At 33.0% G+C, this 21231-nt stretch overlaps 1 protein-coding gene across 2 annotated transcripts in view; it reads right to left on the bottom strand.

The window, feature by feature from the left end:
- LOC136037410 (LIM/homeobox protein Lhx3-like) overlaps positions 1 to 16864 on the bottom strand; it is a 59897-nt gene extending 43033 nt beyond the window's left edge. The window contains exons 1-3 of one of the 2 annotated variants that reach the window (XM_065720164.1): positions 16643 to 16864; positions 10389 to 10563; positions 1809 to 2011 (exon numbers count right to left, since the gene is read on the bottom strand). In XM_065720164.1, coding sequence (XP_065576236.1) covers positions 1809 to 2011; positions 10389 to 10563; positions 16643 to 16793 — 529 coding nt within the window. In that variant the 5' untranslated portion in view covers positions 16794 to 16864. The remainder of the gene's footprint in view (positions 1 to 1808; positions 2012 to 10388; positions 10564 to 16642) is intronic. The other variant, XM_065720165.1, reaches the window with a different exon arrangement.
- Positions 16865 to 21231: the final 4367 nt, after the last annotated feature.

Raw genomic sequence — 21231 nt, 5'->3', positions numbered from 1 at the left:
TAGAACATGTTTATTACACACTTAAATTTCTGTGGTAGAATTTTCTTCGAGATTATGGGTTCTTTTTTAAAATATCCCCGCCTTTCTCCCCCAGGAGTAAACTACGAAAATTTCCTAATACTCATTTTACATGTAAATTTAAACTTAATAATTACTCATATTTAGAATCAGCCTTAATAATTAGATTCAAGTATAATCATTTCAATTTTTCCTTTTTTTAGTTTCATGTAGACAACAATTGACGAGGGTTGCTCTTTACTTACTTATCATTACCGCGAACGGTTTGATCAAGCGTCACTAATGTCGGGTGGCTGGAATATTTGCTGAATGGTCAAAAGTTTCATTTTTGTTTGTTTCATTATTATTTCTACCCAGTGTCATCTCAAAATTTGCTTAAACTCAATCTTAGTGAATGCGTCTGCATAACCAGTGCTTATCATTTTTAGGTCGAGCTTCAATGGCGTAATTTCCTCTTAATTTTGGGGAGGGGGATAGAGTCAGAGTCAACTGAAAACAGAAAACTGAAGCCACAGTGGAAACTGACAAATGAGCCATCGGCTATAGTACCATAAAGGTAAATATATACTACGAAAACTGATTCGTGTCTGTGGGCGCTTCAGTTATGTAGGATAATTTTAGCCTCGACAAGATTTTTGAAGAAACTAAATTTCAGCTGAGGGGGGAGGGAGCAAACTGGAGTTTGGGGGGCGGAACCGAAGTCTGAGAGCGGCAGTTGGCCCTCCCAGAAATATATTTTTAATGACGATTCGATGGAATATGTCAAGGGTTTACATTCAAAAATGGAGTTTTCAAACGGAAGAAAAGGCTTCAAAACAGCAAGTCAAGCTTGAAATGACAAGTTAAGTCAACGGCAACTCAACTTTTCTGTAAAAAAAAAACCTAAAGACTAAAAAATGGCACACAATTTTCTCTTAAATTATACCAAAGATATCAAAGTAAAATCATTTTTGGGCATTCTGGAAACGTGATTTTATGAGATTTTTCTTTTGATACTTTTAAATTATGAAGTTATCAGGACAGGGCAATATTTCTGTCAGTGCTGCCATGTTGAACCGTGAATACGGACAAGCAAAATCAATTAGCTAAATTTGACGACACTTTTTGTCCATGAGAGCTCTAATATTAACTATATTTGACTCTCAAAGGCAACTACACCTCCAAAGTAGAGTTACCCCTACTTACGTCATTTAATGCTATATTTTTTAGCCTATTTCTTATGATTTTTCACCCACACTTCTTTTTTTATTTAGCACCTGATATTACCAAAAATTCCATAGCTGTATATGGAAATCTTTTTCATTAATTTCCTATCCTTATTTCCCCTAATTTTAAAAGATATTTACGGCTGTGTAAGTTTCAGCTTTTCCAACCCAAAAAATCAGATTTTGTTTTCACAGTCCTTCACACTTCAAATGAAGAATTTAATTTATTTTTTATATTTTATGTTTTTATTTATAATTTGTATCTATAATTTGTCATAATTTTATTATTATTATTTATAATATAATATAATTATATAATATAATATAGTTATTAATAATATAGGCATAAATTATAATTATTTAGAATACTAATTTTAGATTTTTTTTTACTCCTTGTTTTATTTTAGTTTGGTGCTCAAAATCTGAGTTAACCACGACATTCTGTTAACTTGCGAAAACAACTGCTAACTGGTTTTGAGCATATTTTTTCTTTTTCTATTCTTTCAATAGCAGCTTATAGTAAACTTGACACTTTGACGTAGTGATAAATCCTGCCACTATCAGCCTCAGTAGATAATACTTTACCTTTTGCTCTCGCTGTTTCATAATCTTGTTTACATAGCAATTTTTTGTCTTCAAGCAAATAAAACTCATCACCAGTATCCAGTTGCCTAGAACATCCCGCACAACGAAAACACGGCAGGTGGTAAACGTTATCTTGCGCTCGCCGTACTATCTCACCAGGCGCAATGCCGGATTCACATGTGGGACACTTGCTTCCAAATCTCCTGGAAATAAATACAATGTCAATCATTTTTGCTGAATATTGACGTCTGCCTGGTGACTTAACCAAGCCCAGGGGCTTGGAATATATGGCTTTCACCATCTCCTTCCCTTCCTCAAAAGCTCTCTTCAACTCGTAGATTGGCCGCAAAAATGAATAAACAAAATTCTCCTAAAAAATAAAAAAAACGTCTCCTCGACTCATAATTTGGTTTTAGAACTGCGGGCAAAAAGAATCCTTAACCCTCTCCCCTCCGAACGAAAATCCTTTCGGTAAATACCACCGAGAAAAAATCCTGGTATCACCTCCCCTTCCACATAAATTCTGACCCTGCTGCTTAAGAGCTTTGAAAGTTTTAACTCTTCTCATCTGGTGCTGTGCTGGATTCGCATGTGAAACACTTGCTTCCAAATCTCTTAATATAAACACAATTTCAATAATTGTTGCTGATTATTGATTTTACAGCTCAGTGAATTAACACTACCCAGAGCCATATCCAGAGAGGGGGCTAGTGGGATGACCCGTCTCCCTCCCTTAAGATTTTTGTCCGTCTCATAAATTGGTCGTAAATTCTGGGCAAATGGACTATTTCTCCGAAAATAGTATTTCTCCAACTTGTAAATTGGTCTTGGAAATGCATGTAAAACATTATTTAGCCCCAAAACAAAAAAATATTTTTGTACCCCCTCCTCTTCAAAAAAAACCTCGATTGCGAGTCTTACCCTGCCATCAGAGCTATGAAAAATAAACAATTTTGCGCTTGTGACGCTATCTTGCCAGGACCAAATTTGAGACACTTGTTTCCAAATCTCATAAAATAATCGTATTAAACGACAATAAACAAAAATAAAACATAACTTCGGCTGATTACTGACGTTATGACAAGTGACTTAAGCGGCTTTCACACTCCGTAAGCAATTTTCTATGCTAACAAGCTATGTTGCGTTAAATATTACCTTTCCTTTTAATTACTACTACTACTACCAATAATTCACTGCAGCACCAAGCCGCCTGAGGCCAACACAGCTGCACACGCTCCTCCTCCAACCCAATCTATTCAAGGCCTCTTTACACCCTCCTAGGAAATTCCCATTTGTTTTAAATCTTTATTTATGACATCCTCTCAACCCAGACGAGGACGACCTGCTTTCCGTGTAACCCCAGACGGTTCTCTTTAATTGAAAGCACCAATTAACCTCGCCAAGAGCTTTGAACGTTAAGAGCGTTATCTTGTCTTCATCATAGTAACTACTATCACTTGCTGCCATATTCACTTTAATGATAAATATATCTAATTGCAATATATAAATATATTATATAAAAGTATATTATAACATATAGATTATAAAGCGAAAATTATAATGTAAATTGTTATTATTTTATATGATATTTTCGTTAGTTTTGATGTTTTTATTTTTGTGGTTTGAGTTTATCAGTTATTGTTGATGGTTCTCTGTGTTGTTTGGTTTCTAGATTTGCTTTCTGTTTTTTTTTGTATCAGGTTTCCTTTGTTCCCATTTTCGTTCATACAATGTAAGCATGTTTTCTTCCAACTCGTATTTAGAGCTTTGAAGAAGAGACGCGGTTGTCCTCTCGAAATATCCCTTTCGTTTCATCCAGTATTTTGTTGGCCTTGTGAAGCCCCATTCTTACTTTATTTTTCTTTTCTTTTTTGTTAGCATGAAACCAGTTGAACAGCCGTAAGGATCATAAAGATAGATAAAAGAATAAAATAAAGATTCTCTTCATATTTTATTTTATTGACGTTACTATATTCTACGACATTACCATTCTATTTTGTTGCCATGAAACAAAATAGGGCTACGAAAAAATTATTGTTATTATTATTAGCATGCAAATGAAAACACATATTTTACCCTGGGGAGGGAGCGTGCTTTGAAACCTACAGTTTTAACATAGCTCATTTTTGGCCCTGTGGTCCTATCTTAAATGATTCAGCCTGTTCAATCAACTAGTGCAAAATTGTCTGGTGTAAAAGGGGTGCTAATTTTTTGAGAAATGGCAAAGAAAAAAAAAATCAAAATAAACTGAATTATAACGAGTGACTGATTTTTGACCATCGATTTGATTACCCAATGTAGGTATGTACAAAGGAATTTCTTTGGGGTTAAACAAAAAAAAATAAAAATATTTGATAATATGAATAAGAAATGTCCAGAAGCTCGATATGTTTTGAATTTTTGGTGAATCTGAGCCGTGGGTCACCTTTCCCTGTTTTCGTCCCTGGCGCAAAGAAGCATGTATTTTTTTAAACTTTAGAACAATACTGTTCAAAATTCATAATTAGCCTATTCATGCTCATTATTTATCCCTTACTCACTGATTAATTCAAAATAATTAAGTTTGCTTAATTTCAAATGCAAGCATAAAGTCATCAAAAATCATCAGAAAATGGATTGAAGCCATACTTTATTATGAGGTTTTATCACAAAGAATCGTCATGTCACAAAGTACGGCCTTGCGGCCAATGTTGTCAAGTAAGCTTAACTTTTATTTCTCCATCACTCTCTAAGGGATTTCTTGTCTCACTAGGCTGTAACACAGTTACGAGATTTCTTTATTCTTTTGAATTTAGAACTTGAAATCGGTAATTTTTTTTAACTACAATAAAGCCGTACAGATTGCCTAGACCATAGGTACCTCCGAAGCACAAATTGAGATAACTAAAATAAGGTGAAGCCTCATATCTCTTTCATAGCACCAATGAGTTCAATGAGTGTTACTTAGTGAAGGGGGTTACTTCGTAACCTCCTTCTAGGCAATAGTCCTGGCTGAAGTCATAATAATTATTATTCAGCATTGATCTACAAAATTAATTCAGGTCACATGCCTGGAAATCTTTTTGTTCATTTATCTGTGCAAGAAACTTTTAATTTTCTCGAAGAAAATGTAAAAATTGGATCATTTATGCTATGATTTTTTCTGACAATCATCTGTTTTTTTTTTTTTTGGGGGGGGGGCTTGGGTACTTTGTAAACTATCCTTATCCTTATTCCTTGATGTGTAACTAATAATGTACTACTTACACCATATGTTTGTAAGGAAATATTTTTTTTTTTTACTTATGACCTTTGTAAGCTATAAAATAAAAAAAAATATTGCAATAAAAAAGTGCATTGTTCTGGTGAAAAAATGAATATAGTACAGAAAAAACGTCCTGAAATACAAAAACATGGCAACTCAAGATTTACCGATACTGGCAAATAATTTAAAAAAACTTTTAATACTACTACTACTACTACTACTACTACTAATAATAATAATAATAATAATAATAATAATAATAATAATAATAATAATAATAATAATAATAATAGTAATAATAATAATAATACCAATGATAATGATTATAATACTAATAATATTAATAATAATAATAATAATAACAATGGGATAATAATAATAACAGCAATTATGTAAAATAATATAATAATTTGCAAATAACGCGAGTTTAAAAAAAGATCACTATAATGACTAAATACTTTAGTCCAGCAATGTAATTGGGTATTGTATTTGCCGGTCATGATTGATATATTACTACTCTCCAGTTTGAATAACGAATCAAACGGTCTGTCTCTACGTGACGAAAAAACTCAAACATCTATATCTAAACACTCACAGCCCCCTCTCAAAAAGTCAGAGCTACTCATTTATCACAAAAACATCTGTAATAATTATTGACTCCTGCTTTTTTGTGATCTGGTTATCCAGTGTTATGATTTACGATCGGAATTCCCGAACTAAATTATATTAGGATACGGAGAAAATTCAGTTAGTCAGAAAGCAACAGATCCTACTTTTGACTCTGGGGAAATTAGAACGGGGAAAGTTTAGTACTTGCAAGTACGGAAAAGCCAGGGAATTTTTTGAGCCAGTAGTGCAAAAGGGATTAATTTCAATTCATTCAATGAAGGGATTAAATATTCATTACATAACAAGAAAAGAGGAAAAGAGAGGTTGCTTTAACATAGTTCCATAGCAAAAAGTGATATTTAGTTTAAGTGATTCCCGTTTGTGACGTATTTTCGTAAGAAAGTCTCATTACTCCTACACGTATGAAAGAGACGTCAATTAGCCCCGCTTTTTGAAGGCATAATTTTCCTGGATGAGGTTTCCGGCTTGCATAAAGATTAAAAAAGTTAAAGGCATTTGATTGGTTCTTCTGTGCGAAATTTTAAGCCACTTACAGGAACAAATTTTTTAGTTACATTTATCTGTTGCTCTATAGACTAACTTTAATTAGACAGTGATAGATATTTTCTAAGAAAAAGGGAGACCGACAACATTATATCCGAGGGGAGGTACCGTGTTTGCCCTCCCCCAATTTATGCCCGACAAAAAAAACGTAACAAAATCCATATAAAAAACTTTCAGTAGGTTGTTTTAAATATCCCCCCTCAAAGTGTACCACCCTAGAAAAAATCCTGGATACGCCCTTGGAGAAAGATGTAAAATATATGATATGTATTTAAAGCAATACCATTTATAGGATTTTTGATGAAAGTTATGTGTAGAGACAAATACTTTTGTAGAACTAAAGCAAGGAAACCAGGAGACCATTTGAGGCCAAGCCGTAGAACTATGCCACTAGCCACAGAGCCCCTACATGGTTCCATATTCCTAAAACTTGGGCAAAACAACATATTTTATAAAAACAAACAAAATTGGGAATTTAATTGGTATTTTTCTCCCTATACCCCCCCTTTCATAAAAGACAATGAAAGGCATCTCTGCGAGAGCTTTTTTTTTTTAAAGTATATTTTAGCAGTCACTTTACATCTACTGAAAGTGGTAAAAACAGGAAAGCTAAATCTAGCCATGCCTAATTGTAGAAAAGCCGAGACTCAAACTTTTCTTTTTGTACGCACCTAGATCTGGCATAAATACCTTTAACGCAGGCAGGATAAAAAAAAAAATCCTCTGTATCCATTAATCCGTTTTTATTGTAGGTCTACAACAACTTTCTCGATAGTAATGAAAACAGAGTAAACTATGTGTTGTCAAAGAATAAAAAAGTTGTCAAACGAATAAGTTGTCAAAACTATGTGTTGTCAAACGAAAAAGTTGTCAAAAGTTGTCAAAACTATGTGTTGTCAAACGAAAAAGTTGTCAAAAGAATAAGAAAGTTGTCAAAACTATGTGTTGTCAAACGAAAAAGTTGTCAAAAGAATAAGAAAGTTGTCAAACAACTTTCTCGATAGTAATGAAAACAGAGTAAACTATGTGTTGTCAAAGAATACATAAAAGTAAGCAGTATTTCAGCATAGTTCAACTGAATGCTCACATTGGCGAGAACAATTTCAAATAACACATATAAATTTCCCGTAGTGTCAACAAAATTTATATTTCATCAAAATTACTTTCATCTTTCTTTCCTCTAATATAGAACCCAGTCAATAATCTCTGGCTCTGATCATTTTATCTTGGCGATCCTTGGAAAAGTAGAATTCTATTCACCCAATCACTTAGAACCAGCCTCAGCCCCCTGGCTGACCCTCATGCTGTACAGAATGCACTGAGTCAGATAAAGTGTCGCTCGTTTGGTGCCTTGAAAAAAAAAATTGTAAAAACGTTGTTAATTTCTGGGTAGAGTTCTACTTTACTATTATTATTATCTTTCAATGTCCCGTATGATATCTTTTGGTCAAAAAGTGTGTTTGAATTGTTTACTGTTAATTTGACTTGGTTTTAGTGGTGCTTTTCATTTCCTTTTAGTGTTTTTTGTGCGTTCTTTCTTCTTTGTTTCGCTTTCCCTGCATTCCCAGTCATATACTACTGCGGATAATATAAATCTTATTCATTTTTGTTATATAAATATTTTGTTGATATGTTTGTTTTTATATTTTATTTGTTTGTTTTTATATTGTTATATTTTGTTGATATGTTTGTGCGTTCTTTCTTCTTTGTCTTGCTTTCTCTGCATTCCCAGTCATATACTACTGTGGATTATATAAATGTTATTTATTCTTATTACATAAATATTTTGCTGATATGTTTGTCGAATCGATCTGAATGCTAGAGGACGCCTCTGTGTCTGGGAGGCGCCTTATAAAAGTCATACTAGATGTCTATAACAATAAAATGGACATTTTACCTATTGACTGGATATCCAAGTATAAATTCCAAAGGTCAAGGCTATTTTTTAGTTCACCAAACTTAGACCTGGGTAAGGATTTTCTATTCGATCAAACATCTTTTCAACCGCTAATAAGCTATTACGTTCAGATTTCTTACTACAAAGCGGAAAGCTACATATGCATGCTCGCTGTATGCACGCAGATTTTGACCGTTCTTGTGTATTTAGTACTTCAAAACTAGGAAGCTGCAAAAGATTTAAATCTGCTTTTAATCTGATTTTAATGCGCATAAATTTCCACTGCTGTCTACCAACAGATTTCTTACTAAAAAAGGGTCGCTGAACCTGCGTGTAGATTTCACAATTATTAGGAAGATTTCTTACTACAAGATGAACTGCTTAAACCATGGATGAATTCAACGAATCTTAATCAACAAAAAAAGTTTCATCTGTTATTACGTGCTATCAAAATTGGCAACTGCATCTACAGCTCGTTATCTGCATCATAGTTCAACCAAACCTGCATCTTAGGCTTCAAGCGTACATCTGCAAGCAATTTTGAACAGAATTCCCATCTACATCATAATTTCGTGTAGGTTTCTTACTATCAACAAATAGGCTGCTGTATTTGCATGTTGGGTGCCCATTTTACCAATAAAGTTTTTTTTTTTATCAAAAACTCTGTTTTTGATCGGAGGATCCGATCAAGGAAATCTTGATCGAATTGAAACCTATGCAACTCGAGAGGGGAAGGAAACTAAGTAAGTAAGGGAATCACCCCTGGAAAAAAACAAAAAAAAACAAACAAATAAACACGCATCCGTGATGTGTCTTGTGGCAAAAAAAACGCAAAATTCCACATTTTTGTAGATAGGAAGTTGAAACTCCTATTGCAGTGTTCTTTGACACGCTGAATGTGATGCTGTGACTTTTAAGGCCACAAGACATTCCCCCTATTTTCTAAAATAAGGCAATTTTCCTCAGGCTCGTAACTTCTGACTGGTAAGTTTAAACTTAATGAAACTTATATATTTGAAATCAACTTTAAATTGTGATTCTTTTGATGTAACTATTGTTATAAAAATTCCGTTTTTTAGAGTTTCGGTTGCTATTGAGCCTTGTCGTTCCTTACTACAATACATTATGTATGTACTTACTGCACATAATTTAAAATATATTAAAATTTTTTTTTATGATTAACAAACATAATTATAGAACGTTAATTTTTAATATGTTTTATAGCAAAAATAACAAAATCACATGCGTGGGAACCATAATCACTTGCGAAAATCTAATAGACGTCATGTTACAAATTTCAGAGGGGAGAAAAAAAGGTATTTCAAAGGTTATGACTATTATTAACTATCAATTGTTTGTGATTATTATGCATGGGCATCAAACATACGGTATTAAAATTTTGATGTCAAATCCTTGAATTAAAAAAAAATCTTAGACAGTGAAATAGGGTTATACGCACTTAAGAATGAAGTACCAAATAAAATACGAAAAACGGATTAAACTAATTGGTAAAACGTAACAAAATTGGGAATATGGACAGACAAAGTTTTGTTCGAAAGAAATGTAAGAAAACACCTTTTGTACTACCCAGCCGAAAAGGTATACGTTTGGGCCTTGACGATACAGTAGTAAAATGTTGATGTTAAGATTTTGATTTTATGAAAAACGAAAGTGAGAAAAAGGGATATACGTACTTTGGATCCAAATAAAAAACTAAAAAAGATATTGAAAATAGGAAAAAATTCTGTTTGACAGAAACGTCAGAAAACGACTTTTGCGCTCCACAGCCGACAAAGCATGTATGTGAGCATCGACGATAGGGTAATTTTGATGTTAAGATTTATGTTTTATGAGAAATCAAAGCACAAAAAAGGGATATACGCACTTTGAAGCCTAATAAAATACCAAAAACTGATCGAATTTACTGATAAAACGCAATGAGATTGAAAATATTGAAAATACGGAGAAATCTCTTTTTGTTAGCTACGTCAGAAAATGAGTTTCGAGCTACCACAGCCGACAAAGTATGTATTTGAGCATCAACGATAAGGTAGCAAATTTAAATGTTAAGATTTTTGTTTTGGACAAAATTAAAGTGAGAAAAAGGGCTATAAGTACTTTGAAGCCAAATAAATATAGGAAACGGATCAAATTAACTGATAGAACGCAACGAAACTGAAAATATCAACAAAGAAGTTTCGGTTTGATAGAAACTTCACTGAAAACTCCTTTTGCACTAGCTCAACCGACACACGAAATAGCTTACCTGAAGAAGTCTTCTTTACAAAACACTCTTCCACTTCGAACATAACATCTTTCGATTAATCTACCACTACAGTCAGCACACTTTAAACACTGGGAATGCCAAGGTCTTTCTAAAACTTTTAAAATAAAGCGGTCAACAATAATGCCATCACAGCCAGCGCAGCGGGGAATTGTGGCTAAAAAAAAAAAGATTGATTAGAAAGCTGTTGGTTGAAGCAAAGTTAGAAAACCATTATCTTGAAGAAAAAACTGTTTTATGAAACTTATTCAACTTGTAATGGTTCAACTTATTTTTATGTTACTTACGCTAAGAAAATGGAAAATATAAACGAATCAAGGGGCTGCACACTGTTCACTGCTTCCTTGATGATTTTCTCAAAATAAATAGCTCTGAAACATATGGTACATTTCATACCTCACTTCGCACGCTTATTTTCTGCAGAGCCTCCTCGCTCTACGTGCAGAACACTTCCGCTACGTGTGGTACACACTACTTGGTGTAAATGATTTTCGAAAGTGGGTAGTCTCTCTAATGAAGATGTCTTAAAACAAGCTCTGCTTGAATAAGTTAGATTCTTTTGCGTTTTGTTTTTGTAGAAAAATCATGAAATTCAAACTTACAGTTGAAACGAAAACATAAAAGAAAATGGGTAAACTTTTTTTTAAAAAGGTGAATATATATATATATAAATATATATATATATATATATATATATATATATATATATATATATATATATATATATATATATATATATATATATATACATATATATAGAAAATTGTTCTATAAGAAATTATTATAAAAGTCTGACTGTTTCGGCTTTACATCTGAAGGCCTTTATAAACGGAGAAGAAAAAACACCATAAAAAACTGACTTAAATAAAATATATGAAAAAAGAAAATACACACGTGCTATACAATAAAAAGAACGAAAACCGAAAAGAAACTTCAATTTAAACAAAAACCAGTGTGGTATTTCACATAATTAATTTAAAAACGATTTTTTTTTCACAAAAGAAGTTTTCAAAGAAAATTAGGGAGCTACGTTAAGCCTAAGACGAACCGAAATCTAGCCAAATAGTAATTCAATTGTAAAACTAGTACAAATCCACTATTAATAAATAAATTTTGCCCAAAAGGAACATAAGTTACATTTATAATCAAGTCAGACGAACATAAATTATACAACAAGCATTTGAAAAGTCTGATTAGAAAGATCAGAAGTCTGAAGTCTGTTCAGAAAGATTGTAATTCTGATCAAACTTGTCTGAAGATCAGACTCAGAAGTCTGATCAGAGAGATAAGAGTTATTTTTGCTTCAATGAAAACATTTTTATTCTGAGCTGTGTTTTTTTTTACTGACCATCAGCAAAAAAACGAAAAAAAACAAGATTACTGAAAAGAATAAAAGAAACGATTGACAATTTAGTGTATAATGATTTTAATCATTCTTGGAAGTCTCAGAAGCATTGGATTTACTAACGTTATAAAAATGAAAACATTTAAAATATGTTTTGTTTCAGTAAATCGCAAATGATGTTCTAGCCTTTAGAAGGCATGGGGGGGGGTATCCCTATATTTATTCAGTAACGTTAGTAATTTTAGTAAATATAACAGCAATGTTACCTGTTCATTATCAGAACGTAATTATGTCATCAGTTATTGACTTACACAAGGTTCGTCACTATCCAAAATTTTTTTTGGGGGGGGGCAAGGGATTTTACAAACTGGCTGGTGATTTTTACCGACTGGTTTTTGTAAATAATTGTCATAATGTCCGTTTCGAATACAATAGGTAAAATCACTGCACGAGTCGGTAAAATCGCTGCATTTACCGACCGGGATTTAGATTTTAGTACATATCATGTCACTATTTTAATACTCTTTATTGAACAAATGGAAAATTGCGGCACCATCTGTAAACTCACGGCAAGAGTCGGTAAAACTGCTGCTTTTACCGACCAAGTTCGAACTATCTATAGATGACATGTCAGTGTTTTTATGGTGTTTATTTAACCGAACAAAGAATTTTAGTGGTGTCAGAAAAATCATGGCGCTTCGCTTCACGATTTTACCGACTTATTTTTTTTACCGACTGACCTAAATATTGGAGGGAGGGGCTCCGCCCCTTCCCCTCAATGCGTGACGACCCTGACGGACATATACTGAAAGTTTTTATTTGTGTGTCAATTTGTTAATTTGATTCAAATTTATTGTTTCAAAAACAAAAGTCTTGTTTAATTATTTCAGAAACCCTTAACACTAAGGGTTTAATTATTTCAGACTAACGGTAACCCTTTGTCTATAGAATTGCCGCCCCCATGGGGGAATGCAATTCTTACAATGAAAAATGTCTTGTGTTTGAAATAGGCTTATTTTCGTCGTTTTCAAATGATTGTAACTTCGTGATACACAAAGACAAGGAAAAACAGCACACGTCGTTTTTCACATAGAGTATAGTTATTAGCAGCTTATGGAATCTGCTGTTTGAAATTTTAGACTAACTCTGGCACCCCGTAAAGTTTTCTTTTTAATTTGGCACCCCAAAACAGGAAAAACGAGTGAAATGGTAAAGGGAAACCAGAAAATAAACACCGAGTTTTTGGTTTAACTTGAACCGCAAAGAATTTTTTTTTTTTTTATAAATTCTAACACATTATATTTGATGTATTTCGTTAGTTTTTATAATTACCAACAATTACAAATAGAGTAAAGAGTAATTGAGCAAAACAAATACAGACTAATCTCTAAAACGGATGAAAACATTTGTAGTTTTTATATAATCATTATAAAACACTGTAGAATCACTACAGCCAATGGTTTTCATAGTAATATTTTTAAATTTTCATATTAAAAAAAACGGCACTGCGAATTACAACTACTCCTACTAACAACTCATCCCAGCACTAAGTCACCTTAGAGTTTATTCAAAGTTTATTCAACAATAAATTTACAACATGAGGCTAATTTTTTAGCGTAAAGAGCAGGGCGTTGAGGAGGAAAAGCCCCTTTCATATACGGAGTAATTTCTGTTCGTTTTAAGTTTTAATGTCGCTCCTTACTTTCAGTTAGAAAAACTAGTTTTTTTTTATGTAATATAAAGGAGAAACTATCGTACATATCTGTTAGACTGCACATACTCGAGAAGTGGACTATAAAATCAGACAATAACCGGTTTATTGCTGTTTGTATACGTCGACAATTAGCTTCGGCTCATGGGAAAGCTACATTGTAGTTACGTTTTAATAAATAGTTAGTTTGATAGTTTGGTTAAGTTACATTTTGCATGCAGCCCCGCTATAATTAACATCCCCTCTAATGTGCAAATATACAGCCCAGATTGGATATATCCTATCTGTCTTCCAAGCGTCTCAGTTGTTTCAACCCCGTACCTATTGATCCCAATTCTCGAGTGTGTACTGGCTAACAGATAAGTACCGAAAAAGCCGAAAAAAAAGGTGTTTCTGAGAAACACCAAAAACCAAAAAACAACAATTCTTTGCCTACCCAAAGCATTTAAACATTATATGTGAAATAAGGTAGCATGGAAAGCGGAAAATGTGAACCGACCCAGCAATGGCTTAACTTACACATTCCAAGGTAAATTGAACTAGGATTAATAACAATCGGGTGATTCAAACCCTATGTTTAGTGATTTTCAGTTCCTGGACCATGATTTTATATCTTCAAGTTAACATTTAAAAAACTGTGGAACCTTCTAAGCTACGAAAAACGTTTAAGCTCAGTTCTATGAGCTGCGGGACATTTATTAATTGTGGCTACTAGCCCAATCCAACCCATCTACAGGAAAAATACCAGGAAAAAAAGAGGGACATTTTACACTTAAAAAACATTTAAGAATTTAAACGTGAAGCATTAAAATTGAAACATATGAACACTGACATAAACATTAACACAACATTGTCACAAACATTGATATAAACACTGACAAAACATTGTCACAAACATTGACATAAACATTGACACAACACTGACACAAAATTAACACAACATTGACATAATTCACAAATTTTTCAAGTACAGAGAATTATGGTTCACAACCTTTTGGTGAGTCAGCACTTATGTTCAGTGATTCTTCAATTCCTGCTACATGATTTTACACGTTTAGGGTAGTGTTTTGAAAACTACGGAACCCTCCTAGCTTAAAAAATTTATAGGGTTAAATCTATGAGCTGCAGAAAAAGCATGAATTGAGGCCATTGTCGCAATTCTACATCTCTACAGGAAAAATTCCTGTAGATAAACGAAGAGGAACGTGTCTAGCAAAGGCATTTAAACCCTAAACATGAAATGGGATGGAATGAAAAGTGGAGCATGTGGATCAGCACAACATTGATATAATTCACAAATTGACCAGGTACACCGAATTATGGTTCACAACCTTTTGGTGAGTCAGTGCTTATCTTTCGTGATTTTTCATCTTGCTCCATGCTTTTACACCCTCAGGTTAGCATTCCGAAAACTGCGGAGCCCTCCTAGCTACAAAAAATATAAAACATTTATAGGCTTAATTCTATGAGCTGTAGAACAAGCATGAATTGGGGCCATTAGCGCAACTCTACCTTTCTACAAGAAAAATACCAGAAGAAAGGAAAAGTTACGTACCTAGCAAAGGCATTCAAACCCTAAACATGAAATGGGGTAGGATGGAAAGTGGACCAGCAGAAAATTGTTATAATTCACAAATCTTCAATGGTTCATTGAATTCTTGGCAATAACTTTTTACTGATACAAGCCTTATCTTCTGTAGTTTTCGGTTCCCGCTGCGTGATTTTATATTTTTAAGTTAGCATTCCAAAAAATGCGGATCCCTCTAAGCTACGAAAAATGTGAAAGCTGAACTTTACGAGCTTCTGAACATTTTGGCTGCGATAATTAAAAGTGTGACATACGCCATTTTTGTAACATTTCAGGAGAGCCAAAAAAGAAAGAAGTTTGTCGGCTTTGGTCACTCTGAAGAATAAGGCTAATGGAAATAAAAGGAACATATTCCAAACCAACTTTTCCTGCTTTTTTCAGCAGTATAAATGAAATTTAAATATTATTAGCGAATCTTAAATTAGTCTATTTTTGGCGTATGTCTTCTTTTTCCTTGAAAAAAAAAAAGATAAATGCCATGATAGCTCCATAAGATAATCCTTTTTTGTCACAACTGGCGTATATCCCTTTTCTTATCTTCGTAGCGGTATAAGATAGTACAATTCAGACTGCACCAGTCGATTCGCCGCGCTGAGTTTACTGGCAAAATATACATAAATCGTTTTTGACCAAAATGGCACATCTCGCACTTTTATTTATCACAGCCGATGATTTTGTCATTTCAAGTCACAGCTCCGGTTAAATCTACTTTTGGGGAGAACACTGGCAAACAGCAAAAATAAAATCTAAATAGCAAAAGCATTTAAACATTTAATATGAAATGAGATATGATGATAATCAGAACATCTGGACTGACAGAATCACTGGGTAAATCCAAAATGAGGTTTTTTTCTTACTGTCTTGGAAAGTAGCTGAGTTAGGAGAATAGAACTCTTAGAAATGAATTAAGAACTTACTGGATGCCCTGAGAAGACATTTTAAACTCTTATCTCTGTCCCTCCCCTATTCTAAGATTTAGAAAATTGCATACAAGACAGGTCCGTACTGTCTTTACTTTGGAAAAGAAATATTTATTTCCGTAATTTTGGTTTGAAACTACTTTTATTTGACTTTAAAATAAATAAAAATTATTCCAATTATTTGGGTAAGACTACAGACCATATTTACCTTTTTTCTCAAATTTTAGACACATTCTTTATAAACATTCAAAAATTTTACATATCAGAATTTAGAAAAGTTATGAGACACCAAATATTGTCTTTGCACCTTATTTGTGGTGTAGATCTGTTTCTGAAAATTCATGTTTATACCAAGGGCTATTGCCCTTTGTCGAGGGAGGAGGTAGATGTAGATACATCAAAGGGCTTTCCCGGGGCATAATTTAGGCCTTCAACTCGTTCCTGAAAGTCTCATTCATATAATTCATCTATATTCGATGATAGGAAAAGCCCCTCATCTAAAACTCTCCCTCAGGGTAAAATTAACGCATATTTAAAGGTATATTGAATTAGAGTCAATTACATTCGGCTGATTCAAGGTTATGCTCCCCGATTTTGAACATGTGAGTGTAAGTTGTTATTCCAGTTAAACCACATTGACTAAAAGACACAAGACAAGGAAAAAGTACATACATAACAAAACGGGTGGCAAAACCCTAGTCAAAGAAATTGGGTCTATATCTTCTGGTCCTGGAAGCATCCTATAACTATTTTCATTTGTTACCAAAGTTATCCCAGACCCGTGTGATAATTCTGGGCTTGACGATGGGGGTGTCAGAGGCATTGAATTCAATTACACAAATTAAACACAATTCTAAAAAGACATGTTCGTAGTAAGGACTAGAACGGAATTCCTCGAAATTTTCACCAATTCACCTATCCATCACTGGAACTCCTCCCCCTTGCTTCTCATTGGTTGATTTTATCGATTCCTTAGGAACTGACGGCTTAGAAATTCTGGAAATGTTAAAGAACTCTCTGGAGGAGCATAATGTCCCCACTTTCGTTTTATGTTGACATTTTAATATTCAGAAGACATTCTGGGAAGACAGTTATTGTTCTTGGTTTGGAAGCGAACCGCGACAGGTTCTTAAGATGTTGTATGAGCGATAGGTTGAGGTTATATGTTTTTTTTAAGTCATTAGCCCATTCCGTACCAATATATTGGCGAAAATGTTGTAGTCTTTGCAAGAAGCTAAAGCTGGTTTAACTTTTCAAGTTATTATAACTTTAGAAGCTATTTAGAAGTAATTTTAAAAGTTGATTTTACAAGAAGTTAAAATTATCTAATTAATATTGTCACTCATAATTAGCTGTTCCAGCAAACGATAAATACCAAATCTAAAACCTGAGAGGGTGTTGTTAGACTTAGACTTAGGTTGTGGCCCAAAATCGCTTGATCACAGGTTCTCCTAAAACCGCGTGATTTTATGAGCTTTTTTCCACAGTCGGACTAAAAAACAAAATGTTTTCATGAAAGTAAGTTGGCGTTGTAAGTCATAACGAAAACTAATTATTCCGTAGGCTACCTGAGGGGGTAGCTGTCTCAATCAGCCCTAACTCTTAACACTGAAATACCTTATCCCTTTTTGAGGGTACGGTCAATAGCCATTACGATAGTATTTGGGGGATGTCAAACCCTCCAATATATAGAATCGCATCGCTTCATTTTGTGTTTTAATTTGCTTTTTACTTTAATTTGAAAGAAAATTGCCCTGCTAAATTTAATTTTGTCTGTTTATGCTTGTCTGCTTATACTTTACATGCAGGCTTAAATATGGGGGGTTGTATATGGAGGGGCTCTCTCCGCCAACCCTTCTTCAAGCTAAGGTTTAAATTTTGCACAACAACACAAATATTTTTATCTACTGCAATTATTCATTACCAGGTTCGTGTTCGGGATTTTTTCGTGAGAGGGGCTCACAAAAAAACTTTAAAAAGTCTATATTTTTTATTACGTTTTTACGAGTCGGACAAACATTTGGGGAAAGGGATTACACCCTTATCCCCCCCATGGTTAAGGCCTTGTTCATTACCAATTATCTACTGCAGGTACAATTTTTTCATCAACTGCAAATAGTTTACTCTTTGTAATTTGATTTTCTTTTTACCCAATGAAAAAAGTACATGGCCTAAACATAATTTGTTTGTTTTTATTACTTTTTTTACAGAAGGGGGTGGGCCTTAAATGTCTAAAATGTTTTTTTTCATAATTTTTGAAAACAGGGAAATGGGCAGCATTAGCGATATATCCCGTTCATGGGAATATCCTCCAGCCCTTCCGTCTCTATTAATGTAAGCTGTTTGATTGTTATAAGCCCCTTGTTCATTCCAAAATTTATGTTTCATTGCATCTTGGTTTTATTCGAATCATTATCATTATTTTGTGCCTTAAAAGGCCAAAATTTACAGTTTGGTCGGGCACGGTCAATGTTGTTACTAAAGAAAAAAATTAGACAATTATTATCCGCTTAAATGATTCCTCTCAAGATAATCCATGGCTGCTTAATATATATATATATATATATATATATATATATATATATATATATATATATATATATATATATATATATATATATATATATATATATATATATATATATATAGCGTGCGTAGGAGAAGCTACGCACGCTTCCCCTCCCTCGCAATGTATTAAAAGCCTCCCTCTTTACGACCTCCCAAGAAGTTCCAATTTCTTTTAATTCTTTCTTTACGACCTACAGCGACCCAAGTCAGGGACGAACTATCTTTCGTTCGACCCTAGAGAGTTGGCCAACAAGAACGATCTTGGGGAGTATATCATCTTCCGTCCGCAGAACATGTCCTAACCATCACGACCTGTCTCTCATTATAGCCCTAGAGATCGGAATTGAACTATATTTTGCGTACAGCTTACTGTTGGAAATACGGTCAGTCAGGAGGGTGCCCAAAAAAATCCCTATTTTAGAGGGAGCACCACTTCAGAAGATTTTCACCGTTTACATAATATATATATATATATATATATACATATATATATATATATATATATATATATATATATATATATATATATATATATATATATATACATATATATATATATATATATATATATATATATACATATATATATATATATATATATATATATATATATATATATATATATATATATATATATATATATATATATATATATATACGAAAAGAGAAATCACCAATGCAACAGCACAAACACATTAAAAAAAAGGAGGAAGACATAAGGTGAAAAGGAAAACTGTTTTCCTAAATTAGTGATTAATATAGACCAGTACTTGGATGAGGCCTTAACCCTACTCATCCATACAATCACATAGGTCAAACAGCATAGCCATACATAATCAACCATAAAGAATAATCCATGGACAGGCAGTCATATCGTCAATAAGTATAAGTCGTCATTTATATATATATATATATATATATATATATATATATATATATATATATATATATATATATATATATATATATATATATATATATATATATATATGAAAAGAGAAAGCACCAATGCTACAGCACAAACACAAAAAAAAAGACACAGAAGGAGAATATATATATATATATATATATATATATATATATATATATATATATATATATATATATATATATATATATATATATATATATATATATATATATATATATATATATATATATATATATATATATATATATATATATATATATATATATATATATATATATATATATATATATGTAGACATTTCACTCTTTATGGCGGCTAGAGAATGGGTTTCGGTCGCTTGCCGAGCTGATTGCAAACAGTGAAAACCTTCTGAAGTGGTGCTCCCTCTAAAATAGGGATTTTAGAAAGAGAATTTCAAAAAAAGAAAGAATTAAAAGAAATTGGAGCTTCTTGGGAGGTCGTAAAGAGGGAGGCTTTGAATAAATTGGGATGGAGGGGAAGCGTGCGTAGCTGTGCTAGTCTCAGGTGGCTTGGTGTGCAGTAAGTTGTTAATATATGTATGTGTATATTTAAAATACTTGGAAAGAATAGGAGTCTTATTCCAATTAGCCATGACTTTCAGGTCTTTTATCATTTCCATCAAGTTGATTTTAATTCAATTTGAGTTGCGGCAGCTTGTTTCATGTCTGACTTGCAGGGAAATTTTTACCACAAATTTTAATCAAGTAAATTAAGTCAAATTTCAAAGCATTTCCACAGCAGTATTAATGGAGAATAATTATTTCTTATATAAGATAAGCATTAACTGTTTCTCATAGATCATTTAAAAGGAAGTGATAGCTTACAACGATCCGAGCTTACAACTCAATCTGATTGGCTGGATGGATGTCCCAAAGATTTGAAAAACCGAAAACTACGATGCGACAAGGTCTATTCTGCAGTGAAAAGGAGAAGGGAAAGTTTTTCGAAAAAAAAATGTTTAAATGACAACTGACAACTATGACAACTTAAATGACAATTGCTTAAATGGAGAAAGAACATAAAAAGAGTGTTGCTAGGGATTTAGCTTGATATAAAAATGATAGCTTATTCCACTTTTATTTATTTTTACATCCTAAAAAAAACGAGTTTGAGGATAATTATTTGAACGCCTTTTGGATAAAAAAGTGTGGAAATTATAAGAAACTATAGGAAGGCTTGTAGATAATTTTGAGATATTGCAGATGGGTTACTTTGGCTGGTGGTCCTTTTTTCTATGTTCCTGAGATTCTTTTCAGTGTCTGACCCCCCCCTGAAAAATTTATTGATAGACCTTCATATGTTTCCAATAGGCCGGCCAGGATGAGTCTATCCAGATTAAGCTTGGGAACAGTTCTGTTTTCCAGAAGAAACAGAAACAAAATAAACAGGACTTAAATGAAACAGAACAGGTCAATAAAAAAAGAGGACCTGTTTCTGTCTCTGTTGCATTTTTTGATAAAAACAGAAAACAGTTGTTTTCTTTAAACAACAGCTGTTTGAACAGTTATTTCTTAAGATTTTAAAATTGAAGAAAAATAGTGTAGGTGATAAGTCTTGATTTTTTTTATCAAGAAGATAATAATAGCTTCATTTGTTGAAATGTTACCACACAAAAACATAGAAGTTTCTAGCGTTTTGAACATTTTCTGGGTATTCTACTTTTGTGCGGAATAATGGAAGAAAAATGCACTATTATGTTTACACAGGATCTCCTCGAGTTTCCTGTAAATCTATCCGGAAC

The sequence above is a fragment of the Artemia franciscana genome, chromosome 16 (genome assembly GCF_032884065.1).
Source record: "Artemia franciscana chromosome 16, ASM3288406v1, whole genome shotgun sequence".
Taxonomy (NCBI): domain Eukaryota; kingdom Metazoa; phylum Arthropoda; class Branchiopoda; order Anostraca; family Artemiidae; genus Artemia; species Artemia franciscana.
Note: the sequence above shows the minus strand (reverse complement) of the source record. Positions and strands in the feature narration are given on the sequence as shown.